Here is a 23,526-nt window from a genome sequence, read left to right as displayed (position 1 = left end):
CTGTTTTCTCGATGGACCCAGAGCGAATGTATGTGACCACCTGGGGGCATCCAACACAGGGCACACAGAGAGTAAGGCTGTGGCCCTGGTGGAGTGTTTTCTTCCACCGCCTTTCAGAGAACAAGGGAGTTGCAGCATCAGCAGCACACAGAGGCATATCTCACCAGGGCAGCCAGGGAACCAGAGTCCAGAGGAAGCTTAACCGTGCAGAAATGCACTGGTTTGTGGCTGCTAACTACAGCACAGCAGAGACAAAACAAGTGTCTGAGGAGAGCCACACCATGTGCATCACCTGGGAACTTATTAGAGGTGCACAGTCTCAGGGTTCATCCCAGACCGATGAATCCAAACCTGTGTTTGAAACAAGATTTTTACACAACTCCCGTGCACGTTATAGTTTGAGAAGCACCGCTGCTCTAACCTACATTAAAGCTACAGCCTTCAGACAACAGCATAGACATTGCCCCTCCAGGAAGCCCTCCCTCTGGCCACTGGCTTCAGGTACTCCTTTCACATACTCTGGTGCTCTGTCAACTGGATCTTGTCTGTGTCCTTACTGGCCTGTCACTGCAGGCCTGCATGACCCTTCCTTGGAGGTGACCTCTACCCTGCATCATTCTGTGCTCCCCTTGCATGCTGCCCAACTCAGCAAATGCTAAGCCTCCAATCAGAAGGCTCCCGGGGCCAATGAACAAATGCATGGGCAGGTGATCAATGCGACAGAAATAAAAGCCTGAAATTCATGGAAGGTTAGGCATTTATTTTTGCTGTCTAGGCAAGCTCTACAAGGTAAGAATAAAATACACAGACTGTTTCAAAGGCATAGATTTTAAACATTCAACCTCAGACCATGGCAATTTTTAGGGTTTCCAGAGTACTTTAGTTCAGGCACTTTTGTACCCAAAGGCACAGAGAATTTCCCAGGCTGTAAGGGAGTGACTTGCTCTCATGGGGGTGCTGTTGCCAGCTGCCTGATTAGGAAGGGAAGAGCAGCAGCAGACACCAGATCAAGGCCAAGCACATAGCACCCCCTGCTTTTCATGAGCTGATTGTCCCCATTGGGGAGTGGCCAGGTCCTCTGCCACACCTGTTCCCTTCTGAGAAGCACCTGCAGCAAGTGGGTGAGGAATGAGAGGGAGGACACTGGACTTTGATCTATGTGAGCATCTTTGGTACAAGGAAACATCCCAGACCTCGGGAGGGCCAGAGAAAAAACGCAGCCAGTACCAACCAGGGTTGACAGCCCGTCATCCCAGTTGTCCATGTTTTCCAGGCTTCCTATCAGCAGCAAATTGATGGGCCCTCATTTTGTCCAGAAAATGCTGAAATCTCTCCTTCACCTGCCTCCTTGACAATGAGCCTGTTGAGGGCCACAGCTGCCGCTCAATCAGGGCCCTTTTGGGGGGCAGGCTTTGTGCCACTCGGCCTTGGAGCAGCAGCTGGGAAACATCTGCAGGAAGCGGACAGCTTCGCCTGCACTGCCTTCCCTCCATCAGTCACTGGCCTAATGAGATATGCTTGCACTTGGCTTTTTTTCCCCTTTTCTCTAAAGGACCGTAATGCACTCCACAGACATGAGCTCATGTGCCTCGGTGGGCAGGCAGGCACATCCTCTTCTCTAGCACTACCGTCACTTCTGCCGGCTGGCTCTTTAGTCCATCCTAAGACACCTCTGGCCCGGGAGACCTAAGGATATAAGCATGACCAAGGCCCCCATTCAGGGTGTGTCTCACTGCGATCTGTCTTCCCTTAGGAACTTACCCTCTTTGGGTTCAAAGAGGACACATCAAGGTTCTGCCAGGGGTTGGGGGTTCAGCAGAGAACAGCTGTCTCTCCACAGGGGAAATAAAAGTTTCCATAAGAATCAGTGAGGGATGGCCTATGATTCAAGGGATACATGTCCTGAAGCCTTTTGTGCTTTGGGGCAGCAGCATTTCCAGTTTGTAGTTTGGGCAGAAAAGACCCTCCCCACCCCATTTTGAAATATAACCTTCCATTAGGAGGATGTTGGAGCCAGTGTGGTTTTCAGGGGGCTCAGAAGGCAGGTTCTCTGCCCATTGGTAGTGGAAGACATCTGAAGAGATCCCCATGTCCTTCCACAGGACCGAGTCAGTGGGGACAGTCAGTCCTTCAGCCCCCAAGCAGGGTCCCGAGAAAGGCGAGTCTGTCACCCTGAGCACACAGGGCCTCGTTTTCCCCTCCCCCATGAACTGACTTTTAGAGGGTCTGCGCTAGGCCTTTCTGGGAGACATTCAAACTAATGATTTAAAAGGTGAGAAGGCACAGTGGTTTAAAGAACGGTCATCACCAACTTAAAAGAGGGAAAGAAATTACACTTGTTCTCAGGACGGTGTTCATTAGTGGCTCCTGCGGGGAGGTGATTTCACACTCCTGCAGAAGGCTCAATTTGCAGTCGCCATGGTAGCTTCTGACTTTCAGGAAAAAAAAGAATCTCCCCGGCTCAAGGAGGATTTGGGGGAGGAGCCTCAGCCCCAACCCTCCCCCATCCCACCCCTAACCTGGCAAAGGATGGACCTGCAGGTGGCTCCCCGGGCACAAAGATAGGCTAACCCATCGCCCCCTCAATCATTCCTCCTCCTGCTGCAGCCAAGGGAGGAGCTGCATCCTCTGCTCACTGGGACTCCTCAGCCCTGTGCACCAAACTGGTCTCCAAACAGAGCTCTCATCTGCCCTGCCACCTGAGAGCCCCAGCTCTGCAAAAAGCCCCAGGAAAGTCGCAAAAAGGAGAGTGGAGGCAGAGGGGGCAGGGAGGGCACAAATGGATCAAACCCACCAAGTATAAGCCTCTGACTGCTTTTTCTGTGCAAAAGGTCTGTGCATCTCTGCAAATGTCACAATAGTGTGAGATGCTCTTCTCCTAACAGCTGGCACCTGCTTTTAAATCTACAAGTTGGAATCTCAGGGACTCAACTTTTTAGTTAAGGAAGTATAAGTGCAAATCCTGAATATATATGAAATACATATAGACATATATCACACACGTGGGTGTGTCACTTTGCATATTACTGCACACATCCCAGGAATTCAGACCTCACTCCAGCAATTTGTGTAATTCCACTGTCCCGTGTGATCAAGAAGAGAAGCCCTGAGAGGCTCCGGGCACCATCCTCCTTGCGTCTGGTTTCCGGAGCTGGGTGCATAAACCTCACACATGGCTCGTCTCCTGGGCCAGGGCGTGGTCCCCTGGCAGCGTGAACTTGATGGCACCCTCCTTCTCCCAGCCCCTCCGAATCTTGTAGAGTCTGCGGCTGAAGCAGGGCAGGAGGAAGAGAACTTTGGCCAGGATGACGACACAGGGCACCAGCAGCGTGAGTGTGAAGGTAGGGGGCAGGTAGAACTTGTAGCGGCTCTCCTCGAAGGCACGGGTCCAGCCATAGGTGAGTGTGTGCAGGGTGCTCAGCACCAGGCCCACAAAGCCCAGAGTGGACTGCGGGAGAAAAAAAAAGGCTGGCATGAGGGTTAGGGTGAGGATGGACATAGTGATCCCACCTAAACTCTCCTAGTGTCAGTTTCCCCAATAGAAATATGGGAACAATGCTCATACCCCAAAGTGTGTAAGGTTTGGTTGATTCATGAGGATTTGATAAAATAACATTACTTTTTTCATTTCTCTGGTGGTCTAGTCATTAGGACTCGGTGCTTTTGAACTGAGATCCCACGTCAAGCTGCTGTTCACTGTGGCCAAAAAACCCCCCCCAAAAACAGAACACAAACAAAAAAACAATGTTTTTTCCCAAATTGTATGGTAGCTGCCAGAGGACTTAAGGTGGAATTTTTTTTTTTTTTTTGCTTTTTAGCGTGGTATCCATGACATGTGGAGGTTCCCAGGGTAGGGGTCTAATCAGAGCTACAGCTGCCAGCCTACACCAGAGCCATAGCAATGCCAGATCTGAGCCATGTCTTCGACCTACACCACAGCTCTTGGCAATGCTGGATCCTCAACCCACTGAGCGAGACCAGGGATTGAACCTGCAACCTCATGGTTCCTAGTGGGATTTGTTTCTGCTGTGCCAGGTGGGAACTCCTTAAGGTAGAATTAAATTCAAGGAAGTTTAAAAACATGTTACTGGTTGTGTCATATTTTCATGTATATTAAAGTGTCTGCTAGCATATCAAAATCATAATTTCACAGATAATGTCTGACATAAGGCCAGATAAAAAGTGAGTGGATTTCAAGTTGATTTAAAGGTCAACACAAAGGAAAAAGTTTGCTTGGTACATGGATTTGGCACCAATAGTGAAGGTGGCTCACAGGGACCTGCAGACTGGGTGTCCTGACACTGTGTGTAAAGCCCACAGTACCACATAGGTGCTTTCTGTGGGTGCCGGTCCCTCACCTCCTGCCTGTGGTCTGAGCTATGCACACCCCAGGTACAATTCTCACCAGGATTACTCTCCTGCCTGGAATTATATTGGTGATGCTGGGGAGAGCAAGACCATCACCAATCCAAGTGAAACAGTCCAGGCCATCTCCTGAGCCAGAGGTGGACTTTTGTGGGTCACTCCCAGTCATGAACAGCTTCTTCACAGCCCAAGTGCTATACAAGCATGCCTTGCTCTGAGCACCATGACATGAAAATAGCCAGGAAGTGCTGAACTGTAACTCCAGCCTCTGGAAATCTTTTGCATGTAAGGTTTCTTGTGGACTACAAGTGAAGGTCTTCTGGTTTCTACCACTGCTGCTCTCGACTGACACTGTGACCCTCAGTAAGTCCCTTAATTAGCCTCAGCAAGGAGTGATTCCATAAGCTAAAATCAGGGATACAGGGAGAGCACTGCATAGATGTAGCATTCTCCAGCCTCAAGCGCTGGCAGGCAGTGATGGAAAGGGTGGGCTCTGGGGGTGTGGAGAGGAGAGACATGGGGTGACTGAACTCTGTAAGCACCTAGGAGCCACTGAGAGGTTCCTTCCAGGCAAGAGAGACCTGTGTTTATTACCTTAGCGATGAAGACATATGCACTTTCTCCAAGGAGGCAGTGCAAGGGTTTAATTGAAATGTGGCAGCATGACGATACCTTGAGGTGCTCCTTACAGATTGGTTTTGAGCTTTCCACAGAGAAGCCATAATTGGGCCTCCTGGATTTCCTTCCAGCCCAGCTTGTCAGCATCGATCCAGGGGCTTGGCTGAGAGGCACTGTCTTGTTTGCACTCCCCTCAGACACAGTTCTAAGCAGGTCTGATTCTGCTGCCATGCCTTATCTCACTTCTCCCTAGCATGGGGAACCCTTTATACCCGCTCCAGTATAAACACCAGGATGGTGAAGCTCAGCAAGTGGACGAACATGATTTAGAAGAATTGCTCGTAATGCTTTTACTAAAAATAATAATGATAACCATTACCCTTTTCTTTTCTTTTTTTTTTCTTTTTGGCTTTTAGGGCCACACCCATGGCATGTGGAGGTTCCCAGGTTAGGGGTCCAATCAGAGCTACAGCTGCCAGCCTACATCACAGCCATAGCAACATGGGATCTGAGCCTAGTCTGCGACCTACACCACAGCTCATGGCAATGTCAGATCCTTAGCCCACTGATCGAGGCCAGGGATCGAACCTGCAACCTCATGGTTCCTAGTTGGATTCATTTCCACTGAGCCATGACGGGAACTCCGATAACCATTTTCTAATGTCTGTACACTACAAGTTTATAGACAGGGTCGCAAGTATAGCGTTTCTAACCCTCAAAAAAAAAAAAAAAAATACTAGCTGCCAAAAGATTCCCCAGTCTTTTCCTTCCCAGCCATCTCTTGTTCTTCTTGGCTTTGTGACTACTTCAAGGATCTTATCTTATCCTTAGCAACTTCCTAGCCCAGCACAAACTGTTGGGAAAGGCCATGGGTTGGATCTATGCTACTATCCAATTTCTTCATGTGTCATGTGAAAGTGGTCAGCCACCAAATGTAAGCCTCCTTGCCTGTGAGTCACATGTAACCAAATTCCTGTCACTTCCAAATGGGTCTATCAAGAATTACAAATCTCCCAGCAACTTTTTTTTTTCTCCTTAGGGCTGCATCTGCGACATGTGGAAGTTCCCAGGCTAGGGGTTGAATTGGAGCTACGGCTGCTGGCCTACACCACAGCCACAACAACTTGGGATCCGAGCTATGTCTGTGACCTACACTACAGCTCACAGCAATGCTGGATTAGTAACCCACTGAGTAAGGCCAGGGATCAAACCCGTGTCCTCATAGATACTAGTCAGATTCATTACCCCTGTGTCCTCATGGATACCAGTCAGGTTCATTACCCCCGAGGCACAACTGGAACTCTGCACCTTCTGAACCGCACCAACTTTTTCCAAATTCTGATCTTTTGATATTGAAGGCTGTGGTTAAAAAAAAAAAGTCTCTAGCATTGAGAAAATAGTTGGGATTAATATCCAGAATATATAGAGAACTCCTGAACTCAACAATGAAGATAACCCAATTCAAAAGTAGGCGAAGGACTTGAACAGAAATTCCTCCAAAGAAGGTAAGGAATGGGCAATAAGCACAGGAAGAAGTGCCTGACATCACTTTTCACTAGGGAAGTGTGAATCAAAACCACAGTGAGATACCACTTTATACCCATGAGGATGGCTATTATAAAAACAACATCAACAACAACAAAACCCCAGAAAACAAGTGTTGGCGATGATGTAGAAAAACTGGAACCCTTATGCAATGCTAGTGGGAATGTAAAAGGGTGCAGGTACTATGGAAAATGTTATGGAGGTTATGAACTAGTTCATGAAAATGTTATGAACTGGAAATACAACTACAGCATGCTTCAGCAATTCTACTTCTGGTATACACCTCAAATAACCGAAATTAGGGTCTTTAAGAGATCTCTGTACACCCATATTGGCAGCAGCATTATTCACAATAGCTAAAATGTGGAAGCAACCTAAGTGTCTACTGACAGATGGATAAGCAAAATGCAGTATTTCTATACAAGAGAACACCATTTGGCCTTAAACAAGAAGAAAACTCTGTCATATGGTACAACATGGGTGGGGCTTGAGGACATTATGCAAAGTGAAAAAAGCCAGTCACAAAAAGACAGGCACTGGATAAGTCCACTGATATAAGGTGCCTGTATGAGGTGATGAAAATCATAGAGCTAGAAAGTAGAAAGGTTATTGTTTAATGGGTATAGAGTTTCAGTTTTGTAAGATGAAAAGAACTCTGGAGACAGATGGTAGTGATGGTTGTGCAACAATGTGATTGTACTTAATACTGCTGAACTGTACACTTAATAGTTGTTAAGGTGTTAACAAGGTGTACACTTAAAGTTGTTAACAATTCTATGTTGTGTCACCACAGTAAAAAAAACAAGTGACTGCGAGAGGCAAGGTCCTCAACACTGACTATTAGGAATCAGCCTTGAACTAGCCTGACAACCACCCTGATGTTCCTCAACAGCTTCCAAGACCCAAAATGTTGCTCCCCTTACTCAGGTGAATTGACTGGGCTTTGCTGAGATGGCTGGGATGTGTCATTTTACCCCTGAGAGTTTAGCAATCTGAGAATGAGGTTTTCCATTCTAGCTACATGGTAAAATCACCTGGGGAGCTTGGAGGAAAAATCTTAATTAAGGCCTAAGGCCCAATCTCAGAAATTTGGATTAGGAGTTCTCACTGTGGCTCAGGAGTAATGAGCCCTACTAGTATCCATGAGGACGTCAGTTTGATCCCTAGCCTGGCTCAGTGGGTTAAGGATTCTGCCTTGCTGTGGCTGTGGCGTAGGTCAGAAGCTGCAGCTCTGATTCGACTCCTAGCCTGGGAACTTCCATATGCTGAGGGGACGGCCCTAAAGACCAAAAAAAAAAAAAAAAAAGTAGAAATTGGATTAAATTGGGCTCAGGCATCAGCAGCTTTTACAAGTTCAGCAACATGCTGATATGCAGGCAGGACTAAATACCATGAATTGTAGACTCTCATTACCGGAGCTGTTCTAGATGGAGAGGTCCTCATGGGCATTTTACTGAGGCTATTTGATTGAGGTGGGTATACTTGGTCCTTTCTATTCCTTCAACAAAGACCCACCAAGGGCCTAGATGGGCCCATGATGAATCATGAAGCTTTCTCAGGAAATGAGCCCTGGTGGCCCCAGTGAGGCCTTAGTACCACCCTCAGTGACATGCCCTGGAATTCTAGTGTTTGGCCCATGTGTGCTACTGCCCCCTGCCCCGATCTCCAGAGTGATGGACTGTGCTGGGCACACAGGACATGCCCCGGGAGAGTATAATATCTGCTCCCAGTCATACAGCCTCTTCACTTTGCCATCCAGAACCCCATGCCTCAGGCTAGTGGTTCACAGAGAGGGCTGACAGTCAAAGAGCGGCCAATAACAAAGGGCCTTTTGACTTTCCAATCCCAATGTGAAGTCCGGATGATTCTAGCAAGTTTGTTTCTCTGAAACTCTCTCTCCCTGGGAACAATTTAAAAATCCCAGAACAGCCAAAGGCAGCCAAAAGAATGGAGGCATTGTCATGGGGCAATTAATAACCCCTGCAACAAGCTAAGGCCATTTTTATTATTTGTAAGCTTGTTAGTGAAAAAGAAACAGCCAGGTTGTTGGTGGCTCCTACTGGTGCTCAATTACTGTGGCAGGAAGGGGCTTTGGACAATTGCTCACAAAGCTGGGGTCAGAGTGGGGTCTGTCATTATTTCAGGCAGGTGGCTGGAGTGGGCAAGGCCATTGGAAACTCCTCTGTGGGCAGAACTGAGGTGCTAAGAGCTGGACCCTACTCTCTCTGTCTGGGTGAGCTGTACCAACCTTGGCATTTCGCAACCTAATAATGTTTAACTGGCTTAATGAGGAGCAGTTAGCATAGTCCAAACCAAGAACAACCAAACAACCAAGACAAACAAAACCCCAAATTAAAGACTTTGAAAACAGCCTCAGGAACAAAAGGATGAACATAAGCACACGTCACCTCTATGGAATCTTTGATGGCTTTCAGGTCAGGAAATCATCATGGACCAAGGGATCAGGGCCACTGAGGCCACAGTGTCTCCACATCCAGTTAGTTAGTTTCTTTTTCTTTCTTTCTTTCCTTTCTCTCTCTCTCTCTCTCTCTCTCTCTCTTTCTTTCCCTCCCTCCCTCCCTCCCTTCCTTCCTTTTCTTCCTTTCTTTCTCTTCCTTCCTTTCTTTCCCTTTCCTTCCTCCCTCCCTCTCTCTCTCTTTCTTTTGCTTCTTAGGGCCAGACCTGCAGCATATAGAAGTTCCCAGGCTAGGGGTTGAATCAGAGCAGTAGCTGCCAGCCTACACCACAGCTGCAGCAACACCAGATCTGAGCCGCATCTGCGACTTACACCACAGCTCATGGCAGCACCAGATCCTTAACCCACTGAGCGAGACCAGGGATGGAACTCGCATCATCAAAGACACTAGTGAGGTTCTTTACCACTGAGCCACAACAGAACTCCTGTATTTTTCTTTTACATGTAGAGCACCTCTGCAGGGCATTAACTCCATTTTACAAGACTGCAAAGTGAGGCTCATGTGATTCCGCCATAGTTTTGGGAGCTGGACATCCTGGTCCTCCTCCGTATCAGTGCCCTCAGGAGATAGAGTGTTTGTCTTTATGGACAGAATTCAGGCATTTGATTTCCTCAAGTAAAACCCTGCCTTCCTCCTCCGCCTCTCTCAGCCTTCCACTCCCCTCCTCTTGCAGTGGCAGAAAGACTTTCCTATTTGCATTTTGACTCTTGTAAAACAGAGCGGCCCTGAGATTCTAGCCAGCTTTTGCTAACAAAATCAAATCCCCTGGCTTTCTCCAGCAACCTGAGCTGGGGCTTGTAATCTACACTGCTTAAGGGAGCAACTTTCTGGTGAAGGGAGCAACCTGCAGTCTGTTTTAATTGTAGATAAACCATGCACCCCAAGATACTCCAGGCAGGAACACAAAAATCCTAGATTTAGGTGCGCGACACAGGAGGATTAGTGGCAGATAAATAAAATTCTTTCTTTCCCCTCTTTTGCTGGCATGTGTCAGGCCTGAACACTCCTCCAGAGCCCTTTTGGAGATGAGCAGAACCAGTGAAATTCAGAAACCCATACTTAAAAAAAAAACAACCACCACCACCACAACTCTGTTTTGTTCTAGGGTAGGTACATGCCCCCAGTCAGGGACAATTAATGTGGATTACATAAGAGCACTGCACCATCAGTGTCCCTCTTTGAATCCCGTACCATGTCCTCGCTGCACAGAGAAGCTATGTGACAGATTTCTGTCGACAGTGGGGGTGGATGTGATAGCTGTTCCCTGCCCTGATACCATCTTGATGGCGGAACCCAGAATTAGTCAGCACCCATCATTGGAGGGGATGACTTAATCTGCCAACACTTGGGGGCTGACCACATACTCTGTATGGAGAACAGCAGGAGATGCCAAAGGAAATGTAAAAATTGTCCCTGTCTCAGTTGTCCTTACAATCAAAATGTGACTCAGCCTGCCTTGCTCCCTATCGCATCCTAGGTCTAGCACGACCCCAGGCTTGCGGAACGTGCTCAATAATCATCGTATGAACAAATGCATAAAGAACCTTTGCCACTAGTAGCATTTTCCCAAGTGTTTTCTGTGGAGTGTGGAGAGATGTTATCTGAAGAAAAACAAGTGGGGTGAGGGAGGGCACTAATACTCAAATAAGTCTGCTTAACAAGGTCTGCTTATTGTAGATGTTATTATTATTATTTTGTCTTTTTAGGGCCACAGTCACAGCATATGGAAAGCTAGGGGTGGAATCAGCTACAGCTGCTGGCCTACACCACAGCCACAAGGATCTGAGCCATGCCTGCACTATAGCTCATGGCAACGCCAGATCCCTAACCCACTGAGCGAGGTTTGGGATTGAATGCATGTCCTCATGGATACTAGTTGGGTTCATTATTGCCGAGTGATGATGGGAAATCCCTGTAACTGTTATGACTTGCCAACGTGCATTGTGACTCACTCAGGGGGAAGAGCGAATATTTTTCATACGAATGCTGTCCTTTGGGAAATGCTGTTTTCTTCCCTGTAAACTGGAGTGCCCATCCCTCCCTGTAGGAATCAAGGGGTTAAAGGGAATAACAGGGCTGGGCTGGGCTGGGCTGAGGGTTGGGTGGGCCGCTGTACTCAAAGGCTTACTGACTCCCAGGCAGACCAGTGATGTGTCCAGTGATGTTTCCCGTGATTGCCTGTGATAAGATTTTGTTTGGGAAGCCCCAAAACTGTAGAAATTGAGAATGTTTAGTCCAAGGCTCATCATTCTGCTGTCTAATTTTTTTTTTTTCTTTTTAGGGCCACACCCATGGCATGTGGAAGTTCCTAGGCTAGGGGTCGAAGTGGAGCTGCAGTCACCGGCTTATGGCAGAGTCACAGCAATGCCAGATCTGAGCCACATCTGTGACCTACACGACAGCTCATGGCAAAACCAGATCCTTAACCCAATGAGTAAGGCCAGGCATCGAACCTGCATCCTCATGGATACTAGGTTCATTACTGCTAAGCCATGATGGGAACTCCTGCTATCTAATTTTTGTGCATGCCTAAATCTGGCTTCCCCAGGTATCACAAGGATAAGCTTGGCCCGGGCAGCCCCTTTATCAGGTGACTTGGATGAGCCTGCCAGGCTCAAGGAGACCTGTTGCACAGATTATGAAGGCCCAGACAGTATGTGGAGAGGGGTACGCTCGCACAGGAGAGGCAGGCCCAGGGCCGGCTGGGGCTCAGCAGCAGTGGCAGAACTACTTTACCTGAACGAAGGTGAACTCCCTCCAGTTGAGTGAGTTTGCAATGGATGGCAGTGAGGTGACAGCCAGCAGGGACAGTGTGCCGAGGGCCAGCACTCCCAGGGACAGGTAGATCTCCATCCGCCAGACTTCCTCCTCAACCCAGAGGTGACTCTTATTGGCTGAGACCTGATGTGGGATAGAAGGAAAATCATGAACACTGGGGCAAAGGTTGGTGCCCTGGGATGCAGGTGAGAGAGGACTTGAGGACAGGAGATTCACAGCAATGAACAGTGGTTCCACCCCTTGGAACACAGAGCCTTGGCTCCACTCTAAGAGCTTTTCAGGGATCAGCTCATTTGCTCCTTACAACAACCCGGTGAGGTAGAGGTCACTACTGTGCCCATTTTACAGATGGGGAATGAGGCACAAAGATCATGTAATGTTCTCACAGTCACACACAGGTTAAGAGACGGCAGATGGCAGAGCTGAGATTAGGACCGACCCAGACAGCTGGCTCCGAAGACAGTGCTCCCTCCCCATGGCTTGCACATATCTGCCTGGGTCCAGTCAATCAGAATGGTCACATGGGCCAAGAGTGAGAAGCAAGAGAATCCAACAAGGCATAAAGAACCTTCACAAATGACCATCTCATGCAGTTTTCGGGTCCCCAAGTCTCAGCTCAGAATCTCTTCAGCCACACTAGCTCCTGCCTCTGCTGCCTACCTCCCCTCCTGCGTTGTCTCACCCTTGATCAACCCTTGGTCCCCAAGCTTTCCATCACTGGTTCATATTCTAGACACACAGACACTAAATTTCTCAACACTTCCCAACTCAAAGCCCCCAACTCCTATTTTTTCCCACCCAGTTCCCCAGTTCTGTGTGTCTGAGAAACACAGCTTTGATTCAACCACTACCAGGCTACAGAGGCTGACATCCATTCCCCAAGCAGACCTGTGAGCACTTACAGAGCACCTACTGTATGCTGGGCCCTGACCTGCAGAGAGCAAAGGCACCTGCCTTTGCAGAGCTTGGGGATTGCCAACTGAGCTTCAGGGACGCCCCAATTGTGGAGCCCCCGTGGGCCCAGGGTCTCCACCCCTTCCTCCCTACTCAGCATGCCCTTGCACCTGAGCCCCCACCTAGCCTGGCCGACACTCACAGCGCACACATGAGCGAGTGCTTTGATCAAGGTCTATGAGAACCATCATTTCCCATCTGGACCAGGTAGCAGAATTCCTGAAAGTCAAGGTGTTCTCTGAGAAGCTCCAGGAAACACTGGTGTTTCAATTCTACCCACAGAACAAGGAAGAGCATTTCCATTAGGAAATGTGACTAGGCTTTAGTGGGCAGGTCTCTGCTTCACAAAACAGAATGACTCACAGGTTATTGAGAAACTATTTCAGCAAGAAAAAAATAACCCAAGCCTAGTTAGAAGACATAATATTAAAAATTAATCTAGTAGGCTGAGCAAAAATGGTTAAAAGCTTATGACAGAAAGTTGAAAGAAACTGAGAAAATGCCACCCATTGGGTACTTTTCCTGTAATTTGAAGAAAAGGATGGCTTCTACTGCAGGACAGGTAGGCTTGTACAGGTGTCTTTAAGCCACAAAAGGAGAAGAAAACTGGGGACCTGTGTTCTCACTCTGACCACGAGTCATATGAGGCTCTGGGCAACTCCAGATCTGGGCCCCTGTCTTCCCACTGACAGAGATGGAAGAAGTCACGTCTAACATCCTATGATTTTGCTCGTGTACCAAGCAAATATCAGCACCAGCCAGAAAGGTGGGTGATACTACTCTACAGAGGGCAGGGAGGTCTCCTGTGCAGTGGAGCCCAAAGGAAGCTTACTCACACCTTCCCAGCATTAACAACCACCACCCATAAGTCATCTCCTTGTTGCAAGTTGTTTGTTCTTCAAATATACTTCATTAGTCACTCCTGTCTGCATTTTGGTAAGATCAGGCAGTTAATGTCACAAGTCAGAGTTTGGATGATTATACACACCACACTGGCTTGCAAACTGTCTTGTTTTTCCCTCTAATATTTCCCCTTTGTGGTAATGCTGGGGTGAGGTAGGCAAGGGAGCAGTGGGTGCTGCAGGACCGGCATAAGCACCTGGATACCCCACCTTCAGTGACCAGTGGGGTTGACACCCTACTAACTGGACCACAGTGCTGTCACAGGGACTCCCCAGCAACCCCACATGGTGAACGGAGACATAGATTTAATGGCTCTCTACTCCCTGAGTGATCCACCCATGCTCAGAGCTAATCAAGTCGGCCACCTTGAGCACAACAAGGAGTGTTATCAACAAGCGATGAAATGTGGCATCAGAAAATGGGTCTCCTTTTCCTGCAGAGTACAGGTTGGAAGCTGAAGGGCCCAGTGCCAGGAGGCTCTGACACTGTGGCATCAGCCCCTCTCCATGTCTGAGGGTGGCCGGTGGAAGGGAAGAGGGTGATGCTGCCCTCCAGCCACACCCGGAGAATGCGTAGGCAGGATGGGGCTGGGGGCTGGGTTCAGGGGAATGGCCTAGCAGTCCCAAGGCCTGCGTTCTGATGCTCAGGCTGAGGGGTGGTCAGGACCCTCTGGGCAGTCCCTCCACTGGCTAAGAGCCCTGCTGTCTCTTCCTTTCCATCTTATTGCAAAGACTAAAATCATGTTGTTTGTGAAATGAGTAGCATGTGACTGGCACACAATAGGTGATCAATATAATAAATGGCAGCTGCTGTGTTTTGTTTTTTTGTCTTTTTAGGGCAGCCACCCATGGCATATGCAAGTTCCTAGGCCAGGGGTCGAAGTGGAGCTGTAGCTGCCAGCCTACACCACAGCCACAGCAATGCCAGATCCTTAACCCTCTAAGTGAGGCCAGGGGTTGAATCCATGTCCTCTTGGACATTACTTGGGTTTGTTACTGCTGAGTCATGATGGGAACTCCAGTGGTTGTTGTTCTTAAGAGCAGCTGGGAAGTTAGACTAGCTCTTGCCCCAAGCTCTACATGTACTCCTAAGAGATGCCTGGTATTGGCTTTATGGTGGCCAGTTTAATAATCAGTCACTCGATGGACATGTGCTGGGACTCTATGTTAGGACTGTAGACCTAAAGTGTGGAAGATCCAGTCATGGAACTTGGATGGGCAGGAGACAGGCATGCAAATGAGAGATTACAAAGAGATGTGTGAGAAAAAATCATAGATGTGTAGACAAAACACAACCTATTACAGAGGTAGGTATGGGGAATGGGGAAGACAGGCTGGAGAGGCTTCACAGAGGGAGGGTTTTGAAGGAGGAATAGGAGTTTGTCAGACTGCCCAGGTGTCCCAAGGAGGGTAGGGGGAGTTTAGGCCAAGAGGAATGAGCTGTGCCCATTCAGAGGACAATATGAGACCCGAGTGTAATGTGTCACAGGAGCAGTGGGGAGATGACGGTGGGGACAGTGTGGGGCGTTGTGAAGGGCCTGTCATTATCCTGAGGACAGTGGGGAGTCACTGAGTGCTTTTCACTGTTACATGGTCAGATGTGAGTTTTAGACCATTCTCTGCGACAGCGTAGACTCGATTTGGGGTGAGTGGAGAACACAATGTGTGGGTTAGACATTTTCTTTGAGCTTGATTTTTGATTTTGATGTTGAAATGCATTTCTTCCTCCTTTTTCGTCTTTTTTTTTTTTTTTTTTTTTAGGGCTGCATCCATGGCATATGGAGGTTCCCAGGCTAGGGACTGAATGGAAGCTATAGCTGCCGGCCTATGCCAAGCCACAGCCACGTTGAATCCGAGCTGCATCTTCGACCTACATCACAGCTCATGGCAAAGGATCCTTAATCCAGTGATTGAAGCCAGGGATTGAACCTGCAACCTCATGGTTCCTAGTCGGATTTGTTTCTGCTGAGCCATGATGGGAACTCCCTGAAATGCATTTCTGAGGCACCACACAAGTAAATCAGATAGCACTCTACAAATATTGTTTGTAATAATACTGTCAATAAACCTGGCCTCAGAGCTTTTCTCTGCAGCTGGGATACATATATGCCTCCATATCTGTGGACTCAGGGGAGCTTCCTGTGCCAGACTATCATGGCCCCTTCTCCTACGAGGGCAGCCAAGGTGGGTAGTGACTGGCCCCTGGAGGCCCTGGGATGGTGGCTTGAGGCCAGGGAGGGAAAGTCACAGGTCAGGCACAAACTGCCCCTGAGGTCCTGCTGTTAGGGGCTCAGTGCAGAACAGCCTCAGATGCCCAATTTCAGAGCCCGGGGGTGGGGCAACCTACAGACTGTCCAGTGTCTGAACCTCTAGGTTCAGAAGACTCACCAACTGCTTGGCAGCTCAGCCCAGTTCTGGGCTGCTCTACTCTGCATTAACCCTCCTGCCATAACCACCCCCTCCCCAACATGCTCACATCACTCCTGGCTCTGCCCCCCAGAACTCTGCAGAGTAAGTTCCAGCCCCTTTGCCCGGCAGGCTTTTGCTATCTGAGAGTGATCTGGTCCTGTGGGAGTGATGGTTGCCTGGCAACATCCACGGAGGCCTGCAGCCCTAAAGGGCTTTGGAACTCAGGGAAAATTACCTTGCACGTGCCCCTCTGTGTCCTGGTATTTGCATCCTGGCAAAACTGGGTTAATATAATACCAAGGAAAATCCTGGCAGGGCAGAGAATTTAGAGAGTGGCAGTCAGAGGGTGAGAGGAGGAGGGAGGGGGCAGAGATTTGCCTTGGGCTCTAGTGGGAAGGGGACATTACCTTCTTCCCCACCCACAGCCTAAGACACCTGCCACCCAGATCTGCTACCTCCTGGGCAGCAAAGAGTGTGTCAGTCCCCACAGAGCCATGCAGAGCCTCATGCTGAGTGGTTGGTCTTTTCAGAAGTAATAACATTAAAAAGAATCAAAAACATTAGCACTGGGAGAGATCTTCATCTCCATTAGTGCTCTGAGGACCTAAAGAGGGGCTGTGACCTGCTCAAGGCCAAGGTTTTTGTTCCGGTCAGTGATGTTAGAGGATAAGAGTCGAGGGCTCTGGTCTTTGGGCCTTCATGAGAGCTAAGGTGATGGACATGACTGTCTTATTTCATTCTTTGGCCTCAGCGCCTGGTAGAGTTGGTGCTCAGTGAATGTATGAATTCTGGGATCATTTACTCAACTGTTAACTGCCTGTAGAACAGTTAAGGGTATGAGCATGCATTTGGAGGAGAACAGTTGGCTATGAATCTCAGCCACTTACTGGCTATGCGGCTTGGGCCAAGTTACTTAACTGCTCTGTGCCTCAGTTTTATCATCTGTAAAACAAAGGTAGCGGGCATCTTCCCTCTTCACCTGAAGCCTGGGGTTCCTCCTTTCTCTCATGAAAGCCCAAGCCTACAGACTCAGTGATGCCTGGTGTCTGTGGGCAGGGAAGATGAGGGCATTTGAGAAGCTGCCAGCAGGGAAGCAGGAGCCCAGCGTGAGTAGGGGCTGAGGTCTGTGGTTCTCAGGAAGTGGCCCAGCTTTGCCTCCTGGTCCTGCTCTGGATGGTGGCCAGGCCTCCAGGGGGATAGCTTCAGAGTGGGTGTTCCTGGGGAGGGCCCCACCTCAGTACAACCCCCACTTCCCAAGCAAGAACAGAAACTGGCTGGAACCAGGGGTAGGTGAGAAGTGTCTCACTGGTATCGGAGCCCAACTCTATGGGGTAACTAAGTGTCCTGGAGTGGGTAGGACCCATGCACCAGGCCAGGGGCTGTGGACTAGAGGACAATTTAAACAGCCTGGGGGAAACAAAGAAAGGCAGTGTTGCTTGCAAACCTGAGCCTGGGACTCAGAATTGGGCTCCATGAGTTTGTAAACCAGGAGCAAGTAGTGGGGGCCTGTTTTGACGGGTGCAAGTGCCAGCGATGCTGCCTGTGTTGCTACCTGGCTTGGCCTGAAGGCCCTCCATTTCCCAGGAATCCTGCTGGCAAAAGAGCACCATATGGCTTTCCTAAATGAATAACTGTCCCCCCCCCAAAAAAAAAAACATGCTCCTGCCGCCTTTCCTGTCTCAGCTGATGGCAATGCCATTCCTGCAGGTGCTCAGGCCCAAATCCCAGAATCGTCCTTGACCACCTCACGTACCCCATGTCCATTACAGCCAGTCTATGGACTCCAGCTTCAAAATATGCCTTCAATACCTTCTCAGACCTCTGCTGCTCCCACCCCACCTCCATGGCCTCTCATCTGGTACCTGTATAGCTCCTAACTGGTCTCCCAGTGTCTGCCTTTGATCCACTATTGTCTGCTCTCTTCCTAACAGCAGAGTGAGCCAGTCAAAACCCCAGGTGATCATCACCCCTCTGCTCAAAACTGTTCACTGGCTGAGAATCAAAAGCCCTTCCTCCGTCTGGCCTTCAAGGCCTCCCTGGTGTGGCTTCAGCCTCCCAGGTCTCACCCACCACCCACTCCCTGGGCTCCACCAAGAGGGCCTCCCTATTGATTCCAAAGGTGCAAGGCAGCTCCCCTCGCATACCACCCACTCAGCCAGGCCTCCCACCCCACCCTATAAAACTGCACCCACCCCCCTCCCCTGCTTGCTTTTTCCCCCTTAGCCCTCATCACCTTCTAAATACCCTCTGTGCTACACTTTAAAGCTCCCTGCTGGGGGAGCATTGGGGTTTTCATGTTTTGTTCACTATCTTCAAGGGAGAGAGGCAAGGGCCGAACCTGCTTGATGACGAGGTTGACCAGGTCATAGCGGTGGGAGCGGCGCAGTGGCAGGCAGAGGCTGTAGAGCGTGTGCAGGGCGGCACAGAAGAAGCTGAGCAGGCCGATCTGCTTGCGGTGCTGCAGCCAATGGTCCAACCAGTCGGGGAAGCGGCGGTACTTGGTGCCGCGGCGCAGCTGCAGGGCAGCCGCCAGCACACCAGGCAGGTACACCAGTGACAGCAGCACGTAGGCCACGCAGGGCAGCGTCATGTTGACCACAGACACCGGTAGCTTGTAGAACTTGTTCTTGCTCTCCTGTAGGTAGGGCTGCAGTACATCCCGGACGAAGTTGTAGGTGTAGAAGAAGATGAAGAGCCCCAGGGCCAGGAGGGCGGGCACCTTCCAGCCTGGGAGGAGGCGCAGGGGCATGGCCTCCACCTCCCGGGCCGAGGCCAGGGACCCCATGTCCACAGGGGTGAAGCCCATGGCCTGCGCCATCTCCAAGACAGCACGCTTGGCTTCCGGCTGGTCACTGCAGACAGGCACCTGTTGGGGGAGAAGGTATGGGGGAATCAGGTGGGGGACCAGGCCCAGAGGTGGGGCGGGGCCTCAGAGAGAGGCTGGCCAACTCCTCACTGAGCAGCTGAGGAAACCAAGGCCCAGCAGGCTGCCAGGTAAGGGTACAGATAGAGCAGAAGCTGACCCTGCCCCCCAGACAAGGGGCCTTTTGCGGCCCTCCCATGGCCTCCCAGCCCCAGCCCAGAGATGCCTGCTCCTCAAAGAGAACAGCGAGGCTCATCCAACAGTGAGTATCCAGTTTGTTGCCATCAGCGTCCAAAGCAAAATACCCATCTAAGAAGCCCCCAGAGGCCCTTGGAATAGGTGCTTGGAGGACTGTGACCTATCATGGGCCACTCAGTGACTGGGCTTCACACATGTCCCAGGCTGTACAGCTGTGGCTAAAGTTCCATCCCCCAGTCAGGAAGTGTCCCCTTGACCAGGTCCTTTGTCCCCTTACAGCCCTAAGCCAACACACAAGGTCTTCCACAAGCCAGCCCTGACCTCGTGGCCCACTGCTCCCCTCCCCGAGCTCCCAGGCAGGCCCACTGGTCTCCTCTGATTCCTGAACACCCAAGGCCCTTGCTGACACTGCCGTGCTGGGTCTGGTCTACCAACACTGACTCAGACCTGCCATTCGCCACATTTTCCACAAGTGATCCTTCAGCCTCACCACAAGACTGCAAGTAGGTACTACTGTCCTCACTTCTCAGGTGAGGAAACAAGTTTGGGAGCATCGTTTCTCACCTCTGTGCCTCTGCAGCATGTCCCCTCGGCTTGGAATGCCCTTCCTGCTCCCTGTATCTGACCAGAGGTGGGCCCATGGCCAAGACTGACCTTGAAATCTTCCCAGTCAGCTGCTAGCTCTGATCCCTCCAGGCCCTGCTACCCTATACTCAACCACTGTCCCTTGCCTATCTACATATGGGAGTCCCAAGATGTAGGCTGCACAGAGGGCCCTCCAGTCAGGGGCAACTGGGCACCTGTAGGTTTCTCCCATGGCCTGACATGGAGCTGGGCACAGGAAGCCTCTGAGCTGGACTCACTGTGGGAAGTTCTCATACACATGCAGAGTCTGGCATCCTTCCTCCAGGAAAATGCAGGTGGCCTCTTAGGATGAAAAACCACCTTGTCTTGGTAAGAGCTCCTCTTGCCAACAACTGCAGGCAGCAATGGCTGTTTTTCTGGGGCCAGGTCCCACCCTCAGGAAAACCTGCTAGTGACTATTCTGAGAAATCCATTCAGCTCTTGGAAGGCCCTGGAATAAATGAAATAAAGTTTGGGACATGTCTGCTTCCTCAGGCTTGACACATGAGTTCCTTTCCTCTTTCAAGTTCAATTCTAAAAGCAAAATCTCTCTGCTTCGTGACTCCAAATAGTAAAAAGAAAGCCATCAACCTTTTCCCCCTTGTGCCCTTGGAACTCAAATTACCATAGAAGAGCATGGATTTCGGAGTCATATCAACAGGGTTCAAATCTTAGCTCACCAAGCTGTGGGACTTGGTGTAATTAGTAAGCTTATTAACATCTCTGAGCCTCAGTCTCTTGCTCAGTAAAATGGAACTTTGCAGTGATAAGAGATGAGTCAACATAATGTACATGAAGAGCCTGGCACACTGCAGGCCCTCGATGGAAGTCAGCCATTTACATTTCTTGTTATGATGGCTGGCATTCCTCCAGTGCCTACCTGTCGATTCCCATCCCTTGGGCCAGATTGCAGGGTCCAGGCAGAGATGACGTTGAAGGCCTTGACTACTGGGCAGGTGGGGAAGAGGGAGGCCAGGTACTCAGCATTGGACTCACGGTGCTGGAGGTGCTCCTGCTCTGTGGGGTTGCTCACATCCACCAAGATCTTGCCAGCCAGCTGGTCACTGAGACTACATAGTGTGGAGTAGTGTTCCCGGAACATAGCCACAAAGATGACCTCCGGGGAGCCCACCGCCTCCTCCTGGAAAGTGACTCGTGCTGCTGAGGGGAACAGCCCGGCTGTGCGTTTGGGGTTGCGGCTCCCCACCACCACACTGAAGCCGGAGCCCACCAGGCGTGTGGCCAGGGAGCGGGCAAAGTCCCCACTACCCAGGATGCCCACTTTGGGAACCTCACTGGGGACCTCGGCAAGGTTGCCATCGCTATCCATCAGGTGGTGGCTGATCAATGGCTTGTCCATCTCTCCTGATGTTTTGGTGGCTAGAAGAGAAAACACGGAACTTGATCAGTGGAAGGCTTCTGAACTGCCCTCCTACCAGTATGTTCTCTTGTCCATTGCAGCTGCATGGTGGCCCAATATTCACTCAAGGGGCTTCATGGCTGTAACATGTGCCAGCATGGGGGGGACAAGTTGAGCTAGACCCAGCCCCTTCCTGAGGAGGGCACAGATTTTCCAGAATAGGAGAGGAAAAGACCTCTGTCCTCTGCACTTTGTCCTGAATTATTTCCTTGACACAAATTTGCAAAAGCGAGAGGGCTGAGAAAGAAAGGTATGGAATTTCCATGATCAATGCTGTACAGTGTCACACTTCTTTTCAAAAGGATTATATAATGGCCAGTGTTACTATCCAGGACTGACTCCAACTTCAGCCTCATTGGGTTTTGTTTTGTTCTTTGGCCACACCCATGGCATGTGGAAATTCCTGGGCCAGGCAGCAAACCCACACCACAGGAGTGACAACACCACATCCTTAGTCCATTGTGCCCCACAGGAACTCCCTCATTGGGTTTATCTGATTGCTAGGAAGGGCAGATCTATTCCTGTGCTTGTTTACATTTTGCATTTTGGAGTGGTACTTCTGATGCTCTTCCTAAAGTACATTATGAGCAGCTTCAAGGCAGGAACCTCATCTTTTTTGATCTTGGGTCTCACCATTTGTCCCAAGGACTGGCACAGAGCTGGTGTTCAATGTTTGCTGGATGAATGAATGAACATTGAAATCCTATTCTCTGAGGGTAGGACTAGAATGGGACATGAGAGTGAATGGCAGCCTGAGTTTGGGTAGGTGCCCTGGGATTTCCTTTACTGAGCCTGAGATATGAGTGGACACAGAAAACTCTGGACATGGGCCAGGAATTTACAGTAAGCTTGGGTGGGAAAAATTATGTCTTCATTGTCACCAACTTCTAACTGAAAGTTGCTATTTCCTTCCAGTATGGAAATAAACAACAACACAGTAGAATTAACTTACCTACATGTTTGTCACCAATAATAACCAATGTCATATCACGGGATTGTGAAGGAGCTGTCCAAATACGATTTAAACCCATCACTAACTTAAAATTATGGTAGATAGTACACCTAAACGTATAAAGTAGACATTAAAAGATTCAAAGGGACGACTTCCCATCATGATGCAGTGGAAATAAATCTGACTAGGAACCATGAGGTTGCAGGTTCGATCCCTGGCCTCACTCAGTGGGTTAAGGATCTGGTATTGCCGTGAACTGTGGTGTAGCTCGCAGACGTGGCTCGGATCTGGCGTTGCTGTGACTATGGCATAGGCCAGCAGCTGTAGCTCCGATTTGACCTCTAGCCTGGGAACCTCCATATGCCACGGGTGCGGCCCTAAAAATGAAAAAAAATAAAAAAAAATGGATTCAAAGGGAAAATAGATAGCAATATAATTACAGTAAGGGACTTAATTACCCTACTTTCAACAATGGATAGATCAGACAAAAAATCATTGTGGAAACACTGAACTTGAACTATACCTCAGACCAAACAAACCGAACAGACATATAGAGAACATTCCAACCATCAGTGACAGAATACACATTTTCCTCATGTGTATACAGAACATTCTCCAGGACAGGTCATAAAACATATCAACAAATTTTAAAAGACTGAAATCATATCAAATATTTTTTCTGACCACAATGATATGAAACTAGAAATAACAGGAGGAAAATTAGAAACTCACAAATATGTGGAAATTAATATACTCCTGAACAACCAATGAGCCAAAGAAGAAATCAAAAGGGAAATAAAAAAACTTTCTGAAACAAACAAAAATTGAAGTACAGCATATCAAAATGTATGGGATGCAGCAAAAGCAGCTCTAAGAGGGAAGCTTACAGCTTAATTCCAATATGAAGAAAGATCTCAAACAACCTAACTTTACACTTTAAGGAACTAGAATAAGAATAGCAAGCTAAGTCCAAAGTTAACAGAAGGGAGGATATAACAAAGATCAGAGTAGAAGTAGGTGAAATAGAGGCTAGAAAAACAGCAGAGAAAACTCAAAAAAAACTAAGATCTGGTTTTTTGAAAAGATAAAACTGATAAAACTTTAGCTAGATTCACTAAGAAAAAGAGAGAAGACTCAAATAAAATTTTAAAAAATGAAAAAGACATCGCAATTGATACCAAAGGAATACAAAAGATCACTAGGCATAATGAACTATTACATGACAACACATTGAACAATCCAGAAGAAATGGATAAATTCCTAAAAACATACAATCTACCAAGACTACTCATGAAGAAATAAAAAATCTAAATAGGCCAGTAATGAGTAAGAAGATTGAACCGGTGATTTTAAAAAAAATCTCCCAACAGGAGTTCTCTTGTGGTGCAAGAGATCTTAACCAACAGGTTAAGGATCTAGTG

At 49.0% G+C, this 23,526-nt stretch overlaps 1 protein-coding gene across 4 annotated transcripts in view; it reads right to left on the bottom strand.

Moving 5' to 3' along the window:
• Positions 1–739: 739 nt before the first annotated feature.
• The window catches only part of STEAP3 (STEAP3 metalloreductase), a 43,084-nt gene continuing 20,297 nt past the window's right edge, over positions 740–23,526 (bottom strand). For all 4 annotated transcript variants that reach the window (XM_047772107.1, XM_047772108.1, XM_047772106.1 and 1 more), the window contains exons 2-5: positions 20,614–21,113; positions 18,387–18,914; positions 11,742–11,906; positions 740–3,448 (exon numbers count right to left, since the gene is read on the bottom strand). In XM_047772107.1, coding sequence (XP_047628063.1) covers positions 3,167–3,448; positions 11,742–11,906; positions 18,387–18,914; positions 20,614–21,093 — 1,455 coding nt within the window. In that variant the 5' untranslated portion in view covers positions 21,094–21,113 and the 3' untranslated portion in view covers positions 740–3,166. The remainder of the gene's footprint in view (positions 3,449–11,741; positions 11,907–18,386; positions 18,915–20,613; positions 21,114–23,526) is intronic.

The sequence above is a fragment of the Phacochoerus africanus genome, chromosome 3, assembly GCF_016906955.1.
Source record: "Phacochoerus africanus isolate WHEZ1 chromosome 3, ROS_Pafr_v1, whole genome shotgun sequence".
Lineage (NCBI taxonomy): Eukaryota > Metazoa > Chordata > Mammalia > Artiodactyla > Suidae > Phacochoerus > Phacochoerus africanus.
The sequence above is the reverse complement of the archived record's forward strand: the minus strand, read 5'-3'. Positions and strand labels throughout refer to the sequence as shown.